A 25,000-nucleotide genomic window follows, 5' to 3' on the forward strand; every position below is an offset into this window, starting at 1 on the left:
ATGAGTCAGTGATTGGTGCCAGTGGGTCCAATCGTTTGTGTCCATGGTCTGGAGACCGTTTACCAGGGTATGCTTGTGAGAGAGGATCCAGTTTGTGGCTTATGGAATCTGGCAGGACCATAGGTTCTTTGCCTTCAGAACCTTAACAGGCCAAGTTGGAATAATACTTTGAAGAGGTCACAAACTTCAGTCATGCACACAATAATCTGGAGAAGGTGACCAACATACCATTGCTGAACCCAACCTCATTCACAGAGTGAACTCTCCGGTGCACTCTGGAGACAAGGCCATCATTCAGATCTTTGTGGTCTCAGTTCGCAATTGGTGCTTAGGACCAATTGAATGGTTTGATCCTAGGGTAAGAAGATTCCCTGCTGCTAGCAGGTCATGTAAGCTCCTGCCTCCACTGCTGACACTCAGGTGAAAGTTTTATACACTGCAGAACTACTCGCCTATAGATGGACTCTTGAGTTGGTTGAATGACAGCAACCTCCCTTAATGCATGGGTTGGAGGCTCACCATACCATTAAGATCTCAGCCTGGCATGCTCCTGGCAAAAGAAATATTTTAGCAGATCAGCTCAGCTGTCAGGGGAAATACGTGTGGACCAAGTGGTCCCTGTGTTCTCACTTGGTGCAAAGGCCCTTCAACACGACCCCTGGGCTGCTATGGAGGACACCTTTCCACCATTCAGTCTGATTTGTCAAATGATCAACTGAGTGTTTGTCATACTGGGTCTCAGATAAACCTGGTAGCTCCTTATTTGCCCCATGCCTAGTGGTATCCAAACCTGCTAGCTCGTCTGGTTGAAATATCCAGAGATTCCTCTTTGGCCGACTCTTCTCTGTCAGCCATATGTGCTGAGGTAGCCTCAAGTGGTGTGTACCAGGGAGTGGACGATTGTTATTGGAGATGGGATCTTTCCTCAGTCACATCTACTTTGTAGAAGATTGTGAACTTACTCATCCACCTTCAATAAGACTCTCTGTACTTGTGGTTAGGCCTGTTTTCTGTCCTGAATCAGGTCTTCTGAATGAAGGGCATGGACCTCTCTTGTCTTGGTAGAGTTGTCCATGCTCTTAGGAGCTTTGAACAGTTTTGCCCATATCATTCTCTTTGGCCTCTGAGTGGGATGTGACTCCTGTCCCCCACTTAGGTATAATAGAGCCCCTGGAAGAGGCCTTGGATCGAGACCTCACCCTCAAGATTAGCCCCACTGCCTTAGTCTTATCATAACATGTTTGCAAGTTGCCTGCCCTTTTGTGTTTTGCTTGGCTCTCTCTCTGGTGAAAACTCAGGATCTGTTCTATCAGTACGTCTAGAGATATGAGAATTGTTTTGGTTGTCACCCTTCAAGAATTTGTTAGTGGGGAGCTGGATGAGATCATTTGTGCCCAGTTCTAGTGCTTTGGGACAATTTATGAGAACCTAACCTCTTAAGCTACAGTGTTGGGATCTGTTTGTAGTACCAAATGACACAAGAAGGCATCAAAGAACATTCTTTCTTTATTCTTGATAAAGAAGACATAAGGTCGTCCAGTGAAGAGGATGATTGCCCACTCTGTGTGATAGCTTGCAAAGCCCTAGGCTTTGTCCTGTTCCCAGCTGTTCAGAGAACTTGACACTCACAGGTAATAAGGGCAGTTTTCTGGTGGCACCAAACCATTTTACCTCTGGACATTGCCCACAAGTCTTTGGACACCTTCTCTTTAGGTTTTTTGGTAGCTGGTAAACAGTTTGTGTATTCTCCAAGCTCCACTGAGACAAAAAGCATCTCACCTAAGGTACCTTGATGGCATAAGGCTGGATGTTGAATCGTTGAGTGACTTGTTCTTTCTCCCCCATCTTCTTTTCTTCTTTCGTCTGCAAGGCAGCAGTCCGGCTGGATAGGCTATGATGCAGGTAATTTCACAACTAGACATCCTATCTTATAGCTTTGGCTCATAATGTGCAACTCCCTATGGTCTCCCTTTTAACAGAGGTAGAGGGGATCCAGGTTTTAGCTGCCCTCCAACTTGTGTTATTGTATTTGATGAATTTCCATGCGTGAGAGTCCAGACACAACTCGCTTTGGCTCAGGGTCCTATCCATCTTGCATTCCTGTGACAGATTATACAGGAGGTAACAGGAGTTATAGAACCCTAGTTCATTATCATGACTGGGTATTAAGCATACCTGGGAGGAAATTCAATGCCAGTTGAGAGTCTACCCTCTAGCCTAACAAGTGAGTGTCTTACATAAAGGACAATGGTTTGTATTCCCCTAGTAACAAATCAAAAATTTTCCAAGTAATTTATGTTTTTCCTATATATACAAACCGGAGCCATTTGCAATAATCACATTTCAACTACCTCATGTAACCCCTGATGCTGAGGGACAATCAACTACACCATGTAGTCCCTCACGCAGAAGGAAAACTGCTTGGTGACGGAAGGCGAGTGGGTTTTTCCCATCTGCTCACCTGCTTATACCTCCAACTAACCACTTTGTTACAAAGCTTCAAAGCGTGATTCCAGTTCACCTTGCGGAATGCTCATGCATAAAAGGCTTTGGTTTGTATGCTTAGGAAAAGTACAAGTTACTTTGAAAATTTTTTTATTATATATAGCTAATCATTAAATGAAAGAACTGAACTTCCTGTACGCTTTCAAGCAGGATCTGAACTTGGGTCTTTCAAAGTTCTATGCACAAGCTTTACTGATCCTACTACGAGAGGAAACTGGAGTTCTTCTCCCATTTGGGAGTCAGTGCCAAGAAAGATTTGTGTACGTTAGCATACTTATTTATTGTGAGAACATTTGCTGTTGTTCAATACCGACAGCGGTTTAGCAATAAAGGTATTTAAGGTGATGCATAAGGTAGGCAGATCTGTGCTCATTTTCATACATATAATAAATAATTTAAATATGAATACAGAATTCACATGCATAAGTACTTTCAGTACTTCGTACACAAAAACACATACATACATATACTGTATACATACAGTATATATATATATATATATATATATATATATATATATATATATATATATATATATATATATATATATATATATATACAGTATACATGTATGTACAGTATATGTATGTGTATATATATATACATGTTTGTATATGCATATATATATATATATATAAATATATATATAAATACATATATATACATGCATGTATGTGTATGTATATACTCGCGTATATATATGTATGTATATACACATACATATATACACACATATATATACAGTATATACACATACACATATCGACCCCACTACGGGAGAAAGGTTTTTCTCCCGTTTGGAAGTCAGTGCGACTTTAACGAGTTCAAAATTTAGATCTTGCTTGCAACTTGGAAGGTAAGAATTCAAACGCTACTTGAGAGCTGAGGTTCAGTCCTCTCACTTAACCGTTAGTTATATCATTCATAAAAATGACATGAAAAATGTTTATAATGTCATATATATACATATATATATATATATATATATATATATATATATATATATATATATATATATATTTATATGTATATATATATATCTATATATATGGTACACATAAGAACTGTCATACTTTTTTATATGAGAAAAAGATTCCACGCTAATATTAAGAAGAGTAGATTCCAAAATATCAATTTTTTTTATCAAGTTGTATAAAAGAATTTCTAGATGGACAGAAGTTCTTCAAACTCAGATATGCAACTTAACGAAATGCGCACATGAATGTAGAGGCAAATCTCTTCTGACCGAAGTGTGGAACGGAACATTTTATATATATATATATATATATATATATATATATATATATATATATATATATATATATATATATATATTTGTGTGTTTGTTTGTAGGGTAACGAATACGTATTGACCTTTAGGATGGGCAGAAGCGAATGTTACATTTAGACAAATTTTAAGGAGGAAACGGAAGCAAATTAGAACATGCTAAGTATTCAAGTCTAGATAGTGAATGCAAACGAAGATCAAGAAGAGTTAAGGGAGAATACCTGGATTAACAGGCTGATGTTGACGACAGAGCCATGTATTCAGGGGGTAGCAATGGCGTTCGGGTAGCCCATAGAATTATTAACGGAACATCCGCGGGTGAAAAGCAACAGAGGAAAGTACTTGTTATTAGGAGTGATTAGTCAACAATAACGTCGAAAGAGTTAACTTTATGTGGAAAATTTTTGTAGAGTCGTGAAGGAGATAATCTTATTGACGAAGACGACCTGAAGGGATTTAAGATGAATTCACAGTTTTTGAGTTGGAATCAATACTAAAGAAACTTAGGAGATGGAAAATGCCAGGTTGTAATAGAAACGCCGCAAAGATGATTTTAGCTGAAACTGAAATGACACTTCATATACTAATTAGACTGTTTTGTACAATTTGGAATAAAGGGAGAAAGGCTAATGATTGGGAATTTGAAGTCACAGCAATGGTACCAAAGAAAAGAGGCTTGACAGAATGTGGTAACCATAGAGGCATTGCACTTACAGTACGTCAGATTTAATGGCAATATTCTATATGTTTTTTTTTTCAGTAAGCTGGAGAAAGAAGCTTAGAGACGAACGAACTGGTATGAGAAAAGGCAGGATTTACACAGATCAAATTCTTGTGCTTAGGCATTTTGTGCAGCAGTGTATCAGAATTTAAAAATTCCCCTCTGGCCGCTTGTTACGAGAAGCATTTTGCAGCGCCCTAAGTCCAGTATTATGGAAGGTCTTGCATCACTGGCTTACTGAAATTATCCATGAACAAAGTAGGTGTACAGTTAACGTTGAAGGGGATGTGTCAGATGAATTTGCAGTAAATGGTGAGGTGCTAAAAGCGAAAGTTAATTCATCTTGCTGTTTGCCCTTATCACAAACTTTAAAAAGAAAAAAAAAATAGTTGGAGATCAGCAAAACAAATAGGTTCCCTTCAGCTGAAACTGACTTAAAGACTAACAAAGGTAAAACAAATAATGTGCAGTGTGAATAAGATTTTGATATCAAATACACTGAACCTGACTACAAAAATAAGACTATACACAAGACTAGAACAACTTGTACTGCTAAACGGGTACGAATCATGGTATAATATTGGCGATTTGAAAATAAAGCTTTAGAAACGCTACCCCTTTAGGGGTTAGTACCGTCAGTGCATCTTACGTGGTGCATTGTAGGCATTACTAAACGTTCTTTGCAGCGTCCCTTCGGCCCCTAGCTGCAACCTCTTTCATTCCTTTTACTCTACCTCCGTTTATATTCGCTGTCTTCCATCTCGCTATCCACCCTCTCAACAAATATTTTATGGTGCAACTGCGAGGTTTTCCTCCTGTTACATCTTTCAAACCTACCTGCTCTCAATTTCCTTCCCAGCGCTGAATGACCTCATAGGTCCCAGTGCTTGGCCTTTGGCCTAAACTCTACATTCAGTTCAATTTAGGAAGGCTATTTGGAGTCAGATGGCAGGGTAGTGAGAAGTTCTGCATATAGATGAGATTATGATGAAAGGGAAATTGGGATGGCTTGGACATGTCCTATGCACAACCCCTGGAAGAATAGTATGTGATTGTGTCAGCTGGACTCTGAGGGTACCAGAAGAGTTGAAAACTCATACTTACTTGGATATGAACTGTGAGGGAGGAGGCTGGAAATCAGTGGAGATTTGCGGAAGACAAAGCACAAGAATGACAGAAACGACGGAATTTCTTATTATATATATATATATATATATATATATATATATATATATATATATATATATATATATATATATATATATATATATATATATATATATATATATATATATATATATATATATATAAATTTCTGACTCACATCAGGATAGAATCCGGGTCTTTCAGATGAAAGACTAGAGCGCTGCCAACCAGGCCACACAAGTTAAAAAGAAGTTGGAACCTGAGTACAACTGGACCCACAGAATTACCTGAGCAGGCTAACTGCTTGCATACCAGCGTGTTTTCCCCAACTTCCCGACTCAGCAGTGGCCTGCCCAGGTAATTCCTTGGGTACAGTTGTACTCAGGTTCCAACTTCTTTTTTTACTTGTGTGGCCTGGTTGGCAGCGACCTGGTCTTTCATTTGAAAGACCTGGGTTCGATCCTGATGTGAGTTAGAAATTTATTTCTGTTCCACCCGTAATTGTGTGTTGATATTTCTCTCTCTCTCTCTCTCTCTCTCTCTCTCTCTCTCTCTCTCTCTCTCTCTCTCTCTATATATATATATATATATATATATATATATATATATATATATATATATATATATATATATATATTATATCAAAATAACCCCACAACTTCAGTGTGCATATATTATAACTCGTATTAGTCTTCATTACGACGGGACGGTTCAGATTCCAGATTCTTTAATTGATAAAGTACAAAAGCTTGTACTTTATCAATTAAGGAACCTGGAATTTAAACTGCCCTGTCTTATTGAAGCCTAATACGAGTAATATTATATGTGTATAAATATATATATATATATATATATATATATATATATATATATATATATATATATATATATATATATATATATATATATATATATATACACGTGTGTGTGTGCGTGTGTTTGTGCTCTCGCGCTCACGCTGCGCGTGCATGTTTCTTTCCATGAACATTTTCAACTATCTGCAGTTACCGGAGCGCAAAATGACGCTGCAATAGAAAAAATTAAATACGCCAGTCATGTAATAGTGCCCACATGTCTTCATAAACGCTTGCACGCGCTCTCTCTCTCTCTCTCTCTCTCTCTCTCTCTCTCTCTCTCTCTCTCTCTCTCTCTCTCTCTCTCTCTCTTAAAATAAGTTTAAGTCACTATAAAGCCACTTGGATCTAGATTGCATAACGGCTATTTTTATTCTACCCAGGCAGACGCACACACTATTGGATGTTTTTATTTTGTCGCATGAACTTTCGTTTGCGCAAATATTTTACACACGTTTGTATGCACTGTATGTGTGTATGTGTATAACGTGTTAATTCCTTTCCGTAATGGTATTTGCAGGAGCTAAATGTTCACTTGAGAGTGAAAAGTGAATGTTGCCGAGAGTGAAAGGCTGCGGTTTCTTCGTCTTGTTTTTCGTTTTGTGAATGAGTCACGCGCCCTTAGACCCAACCATCGGTGTGTGTGTGTGTGTGTGTGTGTGAGCAATTTCGCTGCGTTCCTTCTGAACATCAGAGTCGATTGGTCACTTATTTTCTTTCGTTTGCGAAGAATGTAAGCGCTTATTGAGAGAGGTCGATTTTCGGTTAAGATTAGATAAATACATTTTTTTTTTCTGCGCTCGATTTAATTTTTTTTTTTTTTTCACTCTGACCTCGTTTCCCACTTCAGTTCTGATGTCATGAGAATGCTGCCAGTGTTTGTTTGTCATCGCTTTCTGTGACCTGTTTAATTATAAATTACCTATATATATATATATATATATATATATATATATATATATATATATATATATATATATATATATATATATATATATATATATATATATATATAAACCAATACATATACATATATATATATATGTAAATATATAATATAGTATATATATATATGTACACATATATATATATATATGTGTGTGTGTGTGAGTGTGTGTGTGTGTGAAGAAACGAGTGCTATGATTGCAGGTGGGCCACTTGAAAAATATGATGATAGATGGTTTGTACCGTTTGTTGACATTGTAAGTGAACACACCCAGGAGTTAGCCTATTACTAGGCGGCCTTGAGGGTAACTAACGGAAATTAAGGGAGTTGCGGCCGCAAATTATTATTATTATTATTATTATTATTATTATTATTATTATTATTATCGAAGCTCATCCCGACTGTTCAAGGTTAGGTCTTTGTTCGAGCCTTTCTCTCTCTCTCTCTCTCTCTCTCTCTCTCTCTCTCTCTCTCTCTCTCTCTCTCTCTCTCTCTCTCTACGTGTGCTTATGTACTTTCCATAACACCGATGCGAAATGTTTTGATAAAAAATTTGTGAAGGGGTGGAAATAAACAACCAACCTGCTATCCTGTTAATTAACGGGATGGGAAATAGTTATCGGGATGGAGTGAAATCCATTTAAACTTGTATGTACACCCATACGTCTTACTTCTGAGTTTTTGCACCCCTACCGGCTTTTCTTTTCAATATTTTTACTATTATTTTCAATATTATTACTGTCATTACCATTATTATGAATGCCATTACACTACTGCATCAGTAGCTGTGTGAATGTTACCGACTATCATTTTTATCATTTTAACTCCTGTATCTACGTAGATTGTGTGGATTGTACATAGATTGTGTGGATTGTACATAGATTGTGCGGATTGTACTGTCTCTGCTTTGTATATTCCATGTATATGGCCCTGATCTGAAATAAAAAACATTATTATTATTATTATTTCTATTATTATTATTATTACTATTATTATTATTATTATTATTATTATTATTGGTTTGATTTTTAGGCAAAGTTGAGGACGGGTGGGGCCCGGGGGCGCGCAGGGTTGGATCCCCCCAGGTTAGACAGAACGTGGTACCCTAGGTCAAGAAAGGTCAGATCAGGACATACCCTTTCAATTATCACGGCCATATTTTTGTCACTATGTTAGACTAAGGGGCCATTAAGCTACGGTCTGCAAGCCCAAATTTCTTTCTTTTTTTTTTTGTATTTATAGAGTTGATTTCAATAAATCATGTAAATATTCAGAGACTTTGACCAATTTCTTATCTACAATGCCCCCCGCCCCATGCCTTAAAATGACACCGTTTTGTTCATGCCCGTTGACCCGACGTGACTTTCCTTTCTCTTTCTTTCTTTCTTTCCATCTTTCTGCCTTTCTATCTATGGCTTTTTATTGGGTATTGTTCCCTCCAGGATTTGGTTGCATATTATTTGTATATTCTTTACTTTTGGTTGTATGTTGTGTGTATATTCTTTACTAAAACTGCCCTCCAGCCTCTCAGGCTTTCGGAGAATTTTATTAAAAACATCATACATACATATTTATACATACTTACCATAAATAAATTAAAAAATATACACATACATACGCCCTGTTTTAGTAACGATAATCTTTGGGTAATAAACTCCAATTTTAGACATGGCGTCGTCCAGCCCCGGGCCAGCCTCTCTTACCGTAGGCCCCTGTATATATATATATGCAGAAGATAGGTAACTTGGTCCTAGCTTTGGGACGGTACGCACTGCCCACAGGGTCGGGACTCACCGTCTCGACACTCTCGAAATGATTGACGGTAATGGGGTACACTTGGAAAAATATCAATAAACAGCCACGTATGCAATAAATATCAACACACTGTGAAGCGCCCGCGTACTTAATGTTATTACTTAATTAGAAAAATACGGTACAATATATGATCAACATATTTGTACATTCTCATTTTCGCTGAGAGCCTTCTTATCAAATTAGCAGGTGTGAAATATTATACAGAGTTTCCTTTCCAAGATTAAGACGGTTAAAGGTGTGAGCACAAGGTCACCTTGACTACTCTCATAATAATAATAATAATAATAATAATAATAATAATAAATCCAATATCTCTTATAACAGACTTCCACAGAATACGACATCCATGTTATAAGAGAAAAGAAAAAAAAAAAAGCAAGAAATGAGCAAAATTACAGATTACCCTAATGCAAGTCAAATTGGTCCTAGGTATTACATTACTGGTTATCAACATGATCATGCACTAAGGTATATTCAGCACAGCTGTTCCTTTCGTGTCCTCTTCTTTTTTTTGTTAGTTTTTTTTTTTATTTCTATTTGCCCCAAGGACAGGCGCTACGTCCGTCCATTATTGTTGATGCTCCTCGAAAGAGGAAAAGATAAAACCAAAAAGGGTCGAACTTAGTCTCCTAGGATGTGGAAATCAGCTGACGATGTTTCCTTCGCTTCGTCTTCCACTTATTCAGTCTTTTGTTCGCTCTCCCAGTTACGTCATACACCAATGAGAACTCCCACTTTTTGCGTCCTTGCCGCCGATTGGTCGCAAGGTATAAGTTGTGACCCTCGGTTGGAGCACGAGGTAGAATTGCAGTCAGTTGAGTGTTCGGTCTCTGCAAGGGATCCCGCGTGGCGTGTGACTGAGAGAGTGTGCGCGCATGCGTGTGACAGAGAGCGCCTTTGTGCGTGAACAAAGTTGTCGTTTCAAATCCTGTTTTGAGTCAATGGCTGACGCGTGTTAGGATTACTTAGAATCATCTCCTCGATTTACTGGAAGTAGAGTTGTTTCCACAATGGATTATCGATATCACCAGTGTGCCTCGGAGATTCAAGATGATGAGGTGAGTTCATGTTTACATCAGTTCATCGGATGTTCGGAGCTTCTTTTCTTGGATGTTCTAGCCTACACCGGACGCTGTAATCTCGAATCGCTATGGTATCTCCACACTCAGTACCCTTAATTATTTATTACCACCGTTAAAGATGATTTGTTTGCTTTTGTTACCATTATTTGCAACGGGAAAAAAACTGGACGTTGCCACCGAAACCTGTTGAGAAACGTTCCCCTGAACTTGACAGAACTCGACACCTGCCGGGCTGGCAGTATAGTCATAGGCAGGGTATTAGGAAATGACGAAGTTGTTCCTTTCCTGGAAACGGGTTCTTTTGCTCGTGATTTGTTTGTTGCACGATTGACACAGACATAGGAGGGTTTCACAATCATGAAGGACGTTTATATTTAGTGAAACGTTTAAGGTGGCGGCAGAACTGAAGAGTCAAGGGTAAGCTTTTCAGAGCGGGTGATAGTCTTTGGGGGTGGGGGTGGGGGTGGAATGCAAAGAAATAGCACACAGACAAGAGAATACCAGTGATGAAAGCAGCAGAAGTTCCTTAAATTTCCCCTAAGGAGCTCGGGATGAACACATTACATAAGACGAGGATAAACAAAAAACTTACGCAACAGTTTACCCGAAACGTCTTCTGAGTTTTTGTTTTCATGAGCGACTTTTTATGCGGCTGACTGTGCTCTCTTAACCCCCACCCCACCCCACCCCACCCCCCGACTTCCATTCATGGTTCTGAATATTTCCCATCTTTGTAACCAAAGTTTTATTTTCAAGTTGTCAACGCCTCTTCGGATATACATAAGAATTAACACTCGCCCAGTTCTTGTTACCAGAGTAACCTTGCCTTTTGCCAGCACGTGCTTAATCGACGTTTCTTCCTTTCGCTCTTTCGAGGCTGTTTAGCGTAAGAACAGCGAGTTTTTTCACCTGTAGGTTACTGGCACTGGTTTTTTGTCAGTTCAGGTGGGGACCTGTTGACTTTATTGTATGATAATGTGAATCAGGCACGCTGCACGGAATTAATTTTATGTAGTATTGTATGTTGATGATGAATCTCATTTGCTTCTGAGGAGAACGAAGAGAAAAAATTTAAAGTACACAAGTCTCCTATTCTTATTTATTTTTCTCTTAATTTTTGCTTTATGCAAGGTTTCACACCGTTTGCTGATATATATATATTTATATATGTGTGTGTGTGTTTGTTTGTGTGCGTGTATACGTTCACGAGTAACCGTTCCCTGGAGGTCACAACTTTCCCCTTTTCATTTCTCTTTGTGAATACCCGGGTTTCAGGCATCACCATGAGGTTTCGCATTTTCCACGGAGGTTTTTCCCCTCACACATACCTTCATAAACACGATCACAGTAATTTAATGTTTATTCAACTAAAATTTCCAAATCTGGAAGAGGTGTAGCTCAAAATTATACAATAAATGCACCAACGAGCAGATTCTGGAATTCAGCAACGCAATATTTCAGTATCCACTACGTAATAAAGTAACCTCGGTGGATTCTCTGTACTTAGCAGGAAGGTGTTTAATTTTCCAGATCACTGGTCTAAAACAGGAAATCGTAAAGCCTCAGTGATTCATGGACCATCAAGATGAAGCTGCTAGTGTCTGTCATCTTATGCCGATGTTTTTGAATCTTCTCTAAGGGTTGTGAGGCTCTAATTTAGTCTAAATTGGAGATTTTTTTATTTGCATTTGTACTTTGTTGCAGGGATATTCCTTCGTCTTCAGAATTGTAATTTTTGTCAGTATGTTTGCCACATAGATAATGTGACTTATTGATCATTTTCCCACGTATCAAACAGAATTTCCCTTTACTTAGAATTGAATTGAACGGAATATAGAATTTAGGATAAGGGCCAAGCACCTGGGCCTATGAGGTCATTCATCGCTGAAACGGTATTTGACAGTAAAAGGTTTGAAAGGTGTAACAGGAGGAAAACCTCGCAATTGCACTATGAAACAATTGTTAGGAGAGGGTGGAAAGTAAGGCGGAAGAAAGAGAATATGAAAGGAGGCACAGTAAAAGGAACGAAAGGGATTGCAGCTAGGGGCCGAGGGCACGCTGCAAAGAACCTTTAGTAATACCTACAGTCCTACAGAGCACCGCATGAGGTGCACTGACGGCGCTAACCCCCTACGGAGCCCTTTACAATCTTAGACCATCGTACTATGGTTTCAACCCTGCTTGCTCAAGCATTTATGGCAAAGGAGCAGCGGAATCCTACCTTTAAAAAAACTCATTTTACCCTCCTTTTCCTCCTACTTCTCATGGACGTAGATGTAAATACTGGGTAGATCATATTACAGGCCCTGCGTTCTGACTCTGCCGAGCTTAACGCTCTGTCAATGGGTCGGTTAATTCTCCTTGTCCCTGCACGTTGCGTTCTGGTCTAGACCGAGGTTGCGATTGTTCATGCGCCTGCATTGTCTTCCCGTGGGCGGTTCTCCTGGATCCTGTTCAACCAAAAGCATTGTCTGAGGAATAGGCAAGTTCTTGCTTTTCACCTGTTGTCACTTCTGCTCCATCAAAATACCACATCGCTTTGTCTTGTCTCTGGTAGTCATTTTAAACCCATGCTCCTGGTAACGCTAACTTTTTCAGATACACGTGTAACAAATATATAATACACACACACACACACACACACACACACACACACACACACACACACATATATATATATATATATATATATATATATATATATATATATATATGTATGTATATATATATATATATATATATATATATATATATATATATATATTTGACGATGATGAGAAATGTATACAGAACTGTGTGTAGAAACGTGTATAAACTCGTAAAAAGTTATACACCATATATATACACAGTATATACAGTATATACTATATATATATATATATATATATATATATATATATATATATATATATATATATATATGATATTTTATTTTATATCTGTATTCGTAATCCTAGTGCAAATGTAGTCTCCAGAAATACTTGGCATTTTAATTACGTTACTACAGAAATGAAAGAATTAGCCCTGCAGTTTTTACGCTTAATTCTTAAGCCATGAAATTATAATTGCCGCCTTTTTGTGTACTTCCGCTCATTATACCGGCGCTGCCCCTGGGCTATCTCTTCTTTATAATTCATATTTCGCCTCAGAATAAACTCGGATGGGAGGCTGTCTGTAGGATTAATTCTCCGGTTTCGACAGCTTAGGTCTACTTTAACGGCCTTGACATTCTTCGCTTATCGATTTCGTTTTCAATACAATGCTGTTCAAAGGGAGTTCATTCATGTTTGATGTATCAGTCATTATTCAATAACAAAATCTTTTCCAGTGCCGACTGTAGTCGTAAAAACTGCTAATCTAGGATAGATCACCGTTTTTATATTTACGAAAGAAAGCAGACCATTTTCACTGTGGTTTTTAAAACAATTAACAAAGACGTTGTTTGACTTTTAGTAGGCTAGCTTATGCACACGCCATTTCAGTATCTTTCGGCCAGTTTCCAGGAAGAACTGTTCGATTGCCAAGATCTGAGGATAAATGAGTCAGCCTGTCAGCCTTCATGAATTTTTCACGGGTGCTTCTCCGTTATACGGGGAACGTCACGTTTACAGCCTTCAGAAATACTGTTTATGTTCGGTCTACTACACATTTACGTTTCAGTTCTGGAACTTTTGCGTTGCTTTTGCAGCCTCATTTTGCGTTCAAGATTTTTGTCATTTAAACTAGTTTTTTTGTTTGTTTATGGCTTTTTATTGTCTCTCAGGTTTGTGTTTAAAACTTGAGTTTGTGTTTCCTGATTCATTATATATATATATATATATATATATATATATATATATATATATATATATATATATATATTTGTCGCTGAAACTACCTTAGTAGCCGTTGTTACTGGATCAGTGTTTCAGTTTTGTTACCAAAACTGAGGACAAGGGGACACATACACACAAAAATATATATATATATATATATATATATATATATATATATATATATATATATATATATATATATATATATATATATGTATGTATATGTGTGTGTGGGTCTTTCGTTAATTTATCATAGGTCTCGCATTGTTTAAAAGTCCTTGAACTTTATTGATGTACGTCTCCTTATCTAAGAGAACTATGTTCCCGTCTTTATCATATTTTTGATAATAATAATAATAATAATAATAATAATAATAATAATAATAATAATAATAATAATAATAATAATAATAATAATGATATCCTCCCTTTTCCTTAAATTAACTAACGCATTTTGGAATCTTTTCGGGAGTGAATTTTTGTTGTTATTTTGCTCCAAGACATTTAGCAAAATGCCTTTGAGACATGCATCTTTTTTGTCATAATTGTTTGTGTGTGTGTGTGTGTGTGTGTGTGTGAGAGAGAGAGAGAGAGAGAGAGAGAGAGAGAGAGAGAGAGAGAGAGAGAGAGAGAGAGAGATAAAAATTGAAAGGTAATAGCAGCCTGGCAGTTAATAATTTTCTTCATGTGGAAAGACTTTCCCTTACGCAGTTATAAGAGTCAAGGTTCAAATTATGCAGAACTGTACAAGGTTATTTCAAAGTAGTCGATTGGGCAGGACGTTTCGAAACCTACACATTTTTATTCCCATCAGTGAATGAATACAAAAATGTTGTTTAAGGTAAAGCTGGCCTTATACCAACGTGGGTTTTTGCTCCAAGAGCAGCTCTTAGAGAGAACAAAAAGCAGTGAAAAAATGAGACAGGCAGCCATTTAAGAGTATAGGGAGAAGGATAAGGTCTAATAAGACTAGTCAGGTAGGGATGTTGATGACTGAGTCTCTCTCTCTCTCTCTCTCTCTCTCTCTCTCTCTCTCTCTCTCTCATGGTGATGGTAGTAGATATCCGAGGTTTCACGGAGGTGATTCAAAGTCGATAATACGAATAGTTTTTCAAATGGTCCATTAGTCGACGATTTTTCTTCTGATAGGCCTATAGCCTACATAAGTGTTCGACAGTAGGCATAGTCTCTGGGGTTTCTTTCACAGTCGAATATTTCAGTTCCTGCTACTAATAATTCCTTGTGAGACGGAGACCAGCACTATCCCAAGGCCAACAGAATTTTAACGTTAAAATTCTGTTGGCCTTGCACTATCCTATATAAACTAGGTCTAGGGCTTGGTCCTGAAGACGGCTAGTCACAGTATCCCAGACAGACGAGTCCTAGTTATCCCAGTGTAGGAAGCATTGTAAGGCCCACATCCTTCGCCCTGGCAATTGGGTTGGTGTATCAAGTTATTATTCCTTGGGCTCGACTGTTATTCCTAAGAAAGAGATGCGACGCTTTTTCACTTGACGGAATATGACGGTGTTATGTATACCTGCCGTTCTGCAAGGGGGATGCGTGTTGTTGTTTAGAATGTTCGTGTGTGTGTATATATATATATATATATATATATATATATATATATATATATATATATATATATATATATATATATATTTAGTATGAATTTCGTTGTGGTAGTATTTTTATTGCATAACATTTCTTCCTTTACACTCATGGTTTAGGGTTGACATATTCTAGCTGTTTCCCAACCTTGCTCAAATGCCTGCTTGTCATGCACAGTTAAATATAAATAATTAATATAATAATTTTTGGTATTGTCTCCATCGTAATTATATGACTTCGATTCTTTCGAAAATGAGACCGAAGATGCTTCTACACCTATGAAAGTGGTCTTCAGATCAGTAATAGTTACTCTGTTTTTTTCATCCAATCCCCGTGAGAAGCGGATGTCTAGACAGTAATATATATATATATATATATATATATATATATATATATATATATATATATATATATATATAAATTACTAACCACTTTTCGTAAGCTGTGGTCATTTGGTTCACGTAATTTGTTTTACGTCACTGTTGTTGTTTTGTTCGCTGCTCGCCAGGTTGCTTTACCTAGCTTGTCTTCCTCCCTGATATAAATTCCTTAATTCTCAAAGGCTATACTCACACATTCCCGCAGTTAAGGGTTAGATTAATGGAATCCCAACGCAACATAGCGGTTGAAGATCAACTGGAGCAGTGACGAGGCAGATTAAAATACAGACGGTCAGATAATACCAGTTATGATATTTTAGCAATCTAATTGTACACAGTCCACAATCCACTAAGACCCTAATACCCTTCGTCCTTTGTTATTTCCAGTAAAAGACTTCCTCTGAGTGCTGAGTAAGTCATTTCCTTGCATACACTAAAATGTCTTTATCTCTCACACAACTCTTGGACAGAGTCACAAGAGCAACAGAGGAGGATGGCCAAAGGAACTGTCGAACAGGAATCTGGCAAAGTGTTGGGTTTGGACCTCAAAACCCTACTGTACTTTGACAATATGGGGACGGGGAGGCCTGATTTTGACAGGCAGCTGCCATTACAGCTTACCATATACTCTGTAGCAAGGAGGTTTAAGTACATAACTCTGGACCAGCCCTATCATGATCCCTGGAGAAGATGCCTAGATGTGAAGCATTAAGAAGAAAATTATATTATATTATATATATATATATATATATATATATATATATATATATATATATATATATATATATATATATATATATTTGACTATAAAATATCCTCTGTTAAAACAGAATTCCTTCTAATAAAGGTAGCCCATAAAAACCACTGTTTTGTACCTCTTAATCCATTACCTGCCCGTTGAGGCAGACAGTTGTCTACGAAATATAACGCTGTAAAATCTACCATTTTGGTGTTTTTATGGGCTGCCTTTATTAGATATTATACATGATACACACAAATAGGACGTTTTCCCTAAGAAGGGGCGTGGGCTTCTGTAAAAAAAAAAAAAAAAAGTACGCATTCTTTTGTCGCAAGCATGGTGTACCATACCTGCTAAAGTCCAAGGTCACTTGATTTCACTCAGAGCAAGACCAGTCTTGAAAAGGCCAGTAGTTTTGTGTGCCAAGTAGTTTCATTTTAGAATGTACCATTTGGTATTAGATGCTTTTTGCCGTCTCCTTATATTCACCAGCCATATTACACAACTGGATCTTGTCATCACAGTATTTGATTTTATATGCGGAAAAGAACAGGTGGAAAACCTGTGTTTAGTCAAGAGACATCGATATTTGTCGATCTGGAAATCCAGGGTCAGGAAACGGTAGATGACAAATCTGGGGCATATTGCTTAGAGAATATTGGTCTTATACCAACACAGGCCTTTACTTCAAGAGCATCCCTTAAAATGAGAGAGAGAACAAGCATGGAAAAAAATTTGAGTTAGCCAATCAGAGTGCAGAGGTAAGGATTAAGCCTAGGACAAGTCAGGTGGGGCATGCATTGTCTCAAGATGTATTGCGTTCTCTCTCTCTCTCTCTCTCTCTCTCTCTCTCTCTCTCTCTCTCTCTCTCTCTCTCTCTCGTATCCTAAAAAAGCCATTCATTAATTACTTTTGCACTATTGTAATTCATTATTTCTTTCAATAATCTGTCAAACTAATCGGGGGCCAGTTATACAGTACGTATTTAAATTCATTTCACTACGGGGGCTGCTCAACTTTGTATGGTACTGAACTTGAACGCTTTATTTTTTATTTTTTTTAATTCTAGAGATTCACTTTTTAGTTGTCTGTAAAAGAAAACTATTGTGCCGGCATTGTCTGTCCGTCCGCACTTTTTCTGTCCGTCCTCAGATCTTACAAACTACTGAGGCTAGAGATCTGCAAATTGGTATGTTGATCATTCACCTTCCAATCATCAAACATACCAATTTGTAGCCCTCTAGCCTCAGTAGTTTTATTTTTTTTTATTTAAGGTTAAAGTTAGCCATAATCGTGCGATTGGCAACGATAGAGGGCAGCCCACCCCCAGGCCTTGGTTAAAGTTTCATGGGCCGCGGCTCATACAGCATTATACCTATACCACCGAAAGATAGATCTGTTTTCCGTGGCCTTGATTATACGCTGTACAGAAAACTCGATTGCGCCAAAGAAACTTCGGCACATTTTTTATTTGTTTCTTCTTGGTCACAACGGGCACAAGATCTCTTGCCCTTGATAATGTGGATATTAACGGCTCATGTAACTCTTATGACGCCAAAGCTCGGATACAATGGCTATTCACTGACTCCTCCCCTTCCCCCAACAAACCAAAGCCTTCCAAGGAAAAGGTTAAGTAAAATGTCCTACGTTGACAAAAGAAAGCGTAACGCTCTATTGTTAAGGTTTTACAGTATCGCTGGATATCCAGATAGGTAATGAACGAATTTCCGCTTGATTCTTATTTAAAAAAATAATAAGAAAGAGAGAATTTGGAGGTCATTACATGGCAATTTTATTTCCGAATATCTAACGAACGTGACCAATACACTTTAAAATGTGATAATGCGATTGATACAATATTATCATTGGTTTGGTTGTTATAACCATGACTTGTTCTTGTGGTTGATCTTTTAGTTGTTAACTCTAACTGTACGTAGTGTGTGGAGAGCGAAGGGTTAGTGACGTGGTCTTCTGCAGTTATGTAATTTAACTATTTGGAAGCATTGTCGAGCGAGCTACGATCAGGTTTCATACCCCAATAACTCTCAACTACATTGCCACATCCGCCAAAGGAGGTTATGCTTTTGTTCAGATTCGTCTTTGTTTGTACAAAATAATGAGTGGTTAAAAAAGTTTTTTTTTTCAAAGATTCATTTGATTCCGGGGAATACGTGATGCAGATTTAGGTGTAAATGCATTCTGTATCTGAATCCGGGATTTCTTTATTGCTTGGTTGATTGTTACTGCCACTGATGAATGTTTAGTGAAAACGGCAGCTTCCTGCTGTTTGGGAAAGAAAGTGTAAATGATGCATCATATTAGTGTGTACTTTTATTCGTCAAAGAAAAGCTAAGTTACATTGAATTTAAGTAACTACCAATCCCCTTTATCAAGGTTTTCGATCTCACGATTGCCCAATTAAATTCGTATTCTGTGACATATTTCAAACTCTAGAATACTTGTATAACATCATCAACTAATTTTATATGCAAACAATATCCTTTTTTTTTTTTTACTTGGCATTCAGTTACCACGCTAGTTCCACCATTTAAGAGTCAATAGGTCCGGTAGTCAAATAGGGTAATCATCTTATCTCGTCTCTTCCCGGGAATCCTCGTCATATTGGGGCCAGGGCTCCTTTTGTTTACCTTCCGCAGATTATTTTCGATCCCTCGCCTCGATCTTGACTTCCTCCTCGTAACGACTTAGGAAACGAATTTCATATCAGTTCCCAGACCTCAATTTCACCCTCAGCGACTTAGAATATAAAAAATCAAGAGACAAGACGATAAAGTACAAAAGGCAGGCGTTTGGGAACTCGAGTTCTGTGGCTTCTCCCGTAATTGTATTAACTCTGAACACGTTTGAACTGCGCCTTGAGCTACAGAACAGAATTGGGTCTCAAAGTGAGGGCGTGAGCGCTCAGTCGGGTATTTTTTTATTTTTTTTTTTTTATACTCACTGTTCGCTAATGAACTTGCGGACTTTTTATTAATGTACGATATTTTTCGTATTTATGCAGTTATTTAACTATTTTCTGTAAGGTTCTGTGTAATTTCCTTCGATACATCTTTTTCATTAACTTATTTCTGTATCCATCTGGAGAGAGAGAGAGAGAGAGAGAGAGAGAGAGAGAGAGAGAGAGAGAGAGAGAGACAGAGAGAGAGACGGCGGGATATATTTTCGGGTCTTAACAGGCTTCCTTATCATACTGGAGCTGCTATGAATCAGAGACGAGAACAATTTCACTGAGTAGATATAAAAAATAAAGAAAGAGCACATGAGTGGTGAACAGTAACCCACATCAGTAGAGAGATTGTGGAAATGTAAATATGTGTAAAATTAAGATAACTTTGTGTTATTGCTTTGTCCATGCCGTTAATTATTTGTTGGAACTATTCTCACTTATTTATTGCTCGTCCTTGTGAGTTTCTCCATTAGGCAACATTTTCGCATGAAAATTGAATTATATTTTCAATACTCACCTATATTATTTAACAGACAGCGACTTGACATAGGTTTAACAAGTTCAAAGACAGGGTTTCGAACTGACAGCAATTATAGCACCATGAGGAAGAATTAAATTCAGAGAGCTCCTCGTATGTAACTACCGCCCCCTCCCCCCAAACACACAGAAAGAAGTACGTTTGGTCCGGAAAAAACCAAACAGTGTATTGTTTCACTTTGTGTATCTGAAATATACAGTAGTATTTCAGGATTTTTTTTTTTCATCATTTCAGTAGTTTAATTGTTGTGACTATAATTATGTAATGACGCTGCAAAAACTAAAAGACTGATATATTTTTATGTTATTATTATAACGACGCTAATGATAATGATTATGATGTTACAGATTATTATTATTATTATTATTATTATTATTATTATTATTATTATTATTATTATTATTCGTACAAATATTATCAGGGTGTAACAGATTATTATTATTATTATTATTATTATTATTATTATTATTATTATTATTATTATTATTAGCTACTTATGTTTCGTACAATTAAATCGACAAACCTTACAACGCGTTAACACAATAACACTACAGTATTTTGTACTACAGTGATTGTTGACCGCAAATGCTTCCTGTCTCGTCTTTGTACCCACGTATCCCGGTACGTATTACAGTAATTATACAAAAAGAAATGTGTTACAATTCAGGTTTCAAAGCTACATTATTAAATGTTGATGAGAACTCAGCATGAATGTTTGACGGGTGTGTAAGGAAGCCTATATATATATATATATATATATATATATATATATATATATATATATATATATATATAAACATTAATAACAGAAATATGTATCAAGAGAAAAAATATTATGCAAACTCCTGTTAGTGACAGTCGCTCTTTACCTCATATTTTGTGATTCACTGCTTACTGGGAGGGGTCTAGGAGTTACGTTTTGTTTGTTGTGCACTATACATAAATGGAGGCAGATATTGCGAGGGATACACACACACACACACACACACACACCAACACACATGCATACACACACACATACTATATATACTGTATATATAAAATACACAAATATACGTATACATTTAATATATATATATATATATATATATATATATATATATATATATATATATATATATACATACATACATACATATATATATATATATATATATATATATATATATATATATATCAACAGCATATGTATACATACATATACATATACACATACATATATATACATATATATGTACAAATATATGCCTGTTAGGTTAATTAAATAACCATGTTGCGATGGTTCAAACTTCAACTATAAGCGAATACCAGGGAGTGTTTGATAACATCAGTGGTCATTCACTGGTCCTTCGATGCTGAATGACACATCTTCCCAGTGTACGAAATGTCCCCAGAAGCAAGCTCTTGCCCAGAAGGTTCGCCGAGAAACTTGGGTGTTCAGCACTGAACACACTGCTTGATTTCCTCCTGAGGGGGGAAGGGGGAGGTTGGAGAGACAAGCCCAGGAAGGGCATCCGTCCGTAAAACATCTGCCGAAACGAGTGAAAGAAATGAGGCGTTCAAAACAGAAAAAGGCTGGAGGAGGCTTATTGAAAACAGCGATCCCGACTAGGGATTAAGCTTAGAAGAAATTTGTACGAGCAATTTATCTTGGTACAATGTTTGTGCTTGTTCGTTCGTGTCTGTATAAAAAGCCATGGCATTTTATGAATTTATCTTTCTAAATCTATAGACCAAGGACTAACTTTATATAATACACGTATCTAGAATAGATGAATGCATAGTTATGATGAGCTAAAAATTCGACAGGTGAAAGATGAGAGTTTTCTCTCTTCACTTTCAGTTGTATACATATATATATATATATATATATATATATATATATATATATATATATATATATATAAATATATATAATATATATATATATATATATATACATATATATACATATACATATACATATACATATACATATAATTGAAAGTGAAGAGGAAAACTCTTGTCTTTCACCTGTCAAAACGTTAGCTCACTATAATTATGCATTTATCTATTCTAGATACGTGTATGATATAAAATTAATATGTGTGTATATACACACACACACACACATATATATATATATATATATATATATATATATATATATATACTGTATATATATATATATATATATACTTATGAAATTTATCTCTTGGTGTGGCTTAGTGGTTTTGACCGTCGACTGGAGTTGTTGTTGGAAGGTACTGGGTCGGGATCGAGACCCGGCGGTCTCGATCCATGTATCACTTATAAAATTCCCGATGGATATTCCCGAGGTGGCGTGAATTGGATATTAAACAACATTTGTAGCTTCATGATTATACATACTTATGTGTATATATATATGTATATATATATGTGTATGTATATATACAGTATATATATATATATATATATATATATATATATATATATATATATATATATATATATATATATATATATATATATATATATATATATATATATATGACTATTTATCACATCACCGTGATTCATATACAATCAAAGCTACAAACGTCCTTTAATATCAATTCACTCTACCTCGAGTAATATATTTTTTCATATATGTTACCGAAGGGAATTTTTAGTTGATAATAAGTCCACCGTCCCGTGGGTCGAACCAGCGACGGACGAGGAATCAGGACTACAGTGACACACTAACCAGCTTATTATCAACTAAAAATTCCCCTTCGGTAATATATGAAAATATATTACTTCCGAGGTAGAGTGAATTGGATATTAAAGGACGTTTGTAGCTTTCTGATTGTATATATATATATATATATATATATATATATATATATATATATATATATATATATATATATATATATATATATATATATATATAATGACAGGGTTAATCACGAGGCCTTGGTGTCCCCTCCTAAACACCTGAGTCAGATGCTTTCTGACCGCAACAGCTTTCGCTCTGATTATAACTCCAGTTCACCCGAGGGTTCCGTAGAGGTCGGAATTCCGACCAGCGCTCTCGCATGACATCGTATACAACCTTGGGTCACTTCCTTAGGTGCTTTGGCATCTTGCCGTGTTGGGTTTTTCTTCTATTTTTTCGCCTTCTTTTTCTTTTTTTTACTTCTTCTGATGTGACATTCGACCCCAATATGGCGTTTCGTTTTGGTCGATGCTGGTAGGCTGATGGTTAGTTAACTATGATGTGATGATGTCAGTTTCTTGGTTTCTTGTTGTTGAGTGGTTTCATTACATAATTTTGAAGGTAATTTAGTAAACGTAGGTACATGCAAAAATCTGTGTGTGTGTGTGTACAACATTTTAAGTGTGTGTGTGTATGTATACAAATTTTAAGTGTGCGTGTATGTATATATATATATATATATATATATATATATATATATATATATATATATATATATATACAACATTCTAAGTGTGTGTGTACAACATTTTAAATGTTTTTGTGTGTGCGTGTTTGTATACAACATTTTAAGTGTGTATGTGTGTGTGTGTGTGTGTGTTTGTGTGTGAGAGAGAGAGAGAGAGAGAGAGAGAGAGAGAGAGAGAGAATGTTCAATTTGCTGTTAAGCTAAGTCCTGTGCCGGAAATTCCAAAAATTGGCGTGGATGATAACAAGGGCGTTGTTCCAATTTTCTTTGTGGTTCATCCTTATTTTTGCATTATTCCCAGGGAAGAGATGCAAGGGACATAAGTCATGTACATATCACGGTCACTGCAAAGTCGTGTAGACTCTGTGCTGGAAAATTTTAGTTGCATTTACCGATATGCCACTGTTTTCCTAATATATACTGTATATATATATATATATATGTGTGTGTGTGTGTGTGTGTATGTATATATAATATATATATATATATATATATATATATATATATATATATATATATATATATATATATATATATATATATATATATAAAATATATATACACACGTGCAGTCATATTTTAGGCATATAAGCATGCAGAATCACGGATCTTTATATATACTTTTACCAAGGTCTGGAGATTCGAACTACTCTCTGGACCCTGTTCCTTTTATAAATGAGAGAGAGAGAGAGAGAGAGAGAGAGAGAGAGAGAGAGAGAGAGAGAGTAAGAAGAGAGTAAAATTGCACGTAAAATCGAGTGAGCAAGGTCACTATGGAGACTGTTTCTCTCTAGTACCTTCGCTGCAAGTGGCAATTTTACAGCTGCCTGATTGCATAGATCGCTTTTCATTCCGTGTTTGATCAATTGAAGCTGAATTTATTGCAGAAATACGCGTGAAAGTGCACATAATACATAAAGAGTGTCTGGCTTGCCACCGTCATTGCAAACCAGCTATACAACATTAGGTCATCTTGAAGACAGCCCCTTGTTTCACAGAGATTTTGAGATGGTCGTATAAGACGTAATTCTAGTAAAACGGACCCGGTTTTCATAAATGAGAAATTTATCATTACCAATTTTATGCAGTTACTAAAACAAGCTTGGTGACCAAGTTACCCTGCGTGACCCCGGATTGCGCAGTTACTAAAACAAGATTGGTGACCAAGTTACCCTGCGTGACC

The 25,000-nt window shown here is 36.6% G+C and overlaps 2 protein-coding genes across 5 annotated transcripts in view; one reads left to right on the forward strand and one right to left on the reverse strand.

Annotated features, from left to right (window-relative positions):
* Positions 1–25,000, reverse strand: part of LOC136825730 (mitochondrial import inner membrane translocase subunit Tim21) — a 188,641-nt gene that overhangs the window by 56,223 nt on the left and 107,418 nt on the right. The window lies entirely within an intron of this gene.
* LOC136825721 (phospholipid-transporting ATPase ABCA3-like) overlaps positions 1–25,000 on the forward strand; it is a 135,304-nt gene that overhangs the window by 17,610 nt on the left and 92,694 nt on the right. Inside the window, exon 1 of one of the 4 annotated variants that reach the window (XM_067082513.1) lies at positions 10,088–10,332. The exons of the other annotated variants lie outside the window; for them this stretch is intronic. Within the exon in view, the coding sequence (XP_066938614.1) occupies positions 10,285–10,332 (48 nt within the window). The 5' untranslated portion in view covers positions 10,088–10,284. Of the gene's footprint in view, positions 1–10,087; positions 10,333–25,000 lie in introns of those variants that run through there. 4 annotated transcript variants of the gene reach the window in all.

The sequence above is a fragment of the Macrobrachium rosenbergii genome, chromosome 39 (assembly GCF_040412425.1).
Source record: "Macrobrachium rosenbergii isolate ZJJX-2024 chromosome 39, ASM4041242v1, whole genome shotgun sequence".
In the NCBI taxonomy this organism is placed as follows: Eukaryota; Metazoa; Arthropoda; class Malacostraca; order Decapoda; family Palaemonidae; genus Macrobrachium; species Macrobrachium rosenbergii.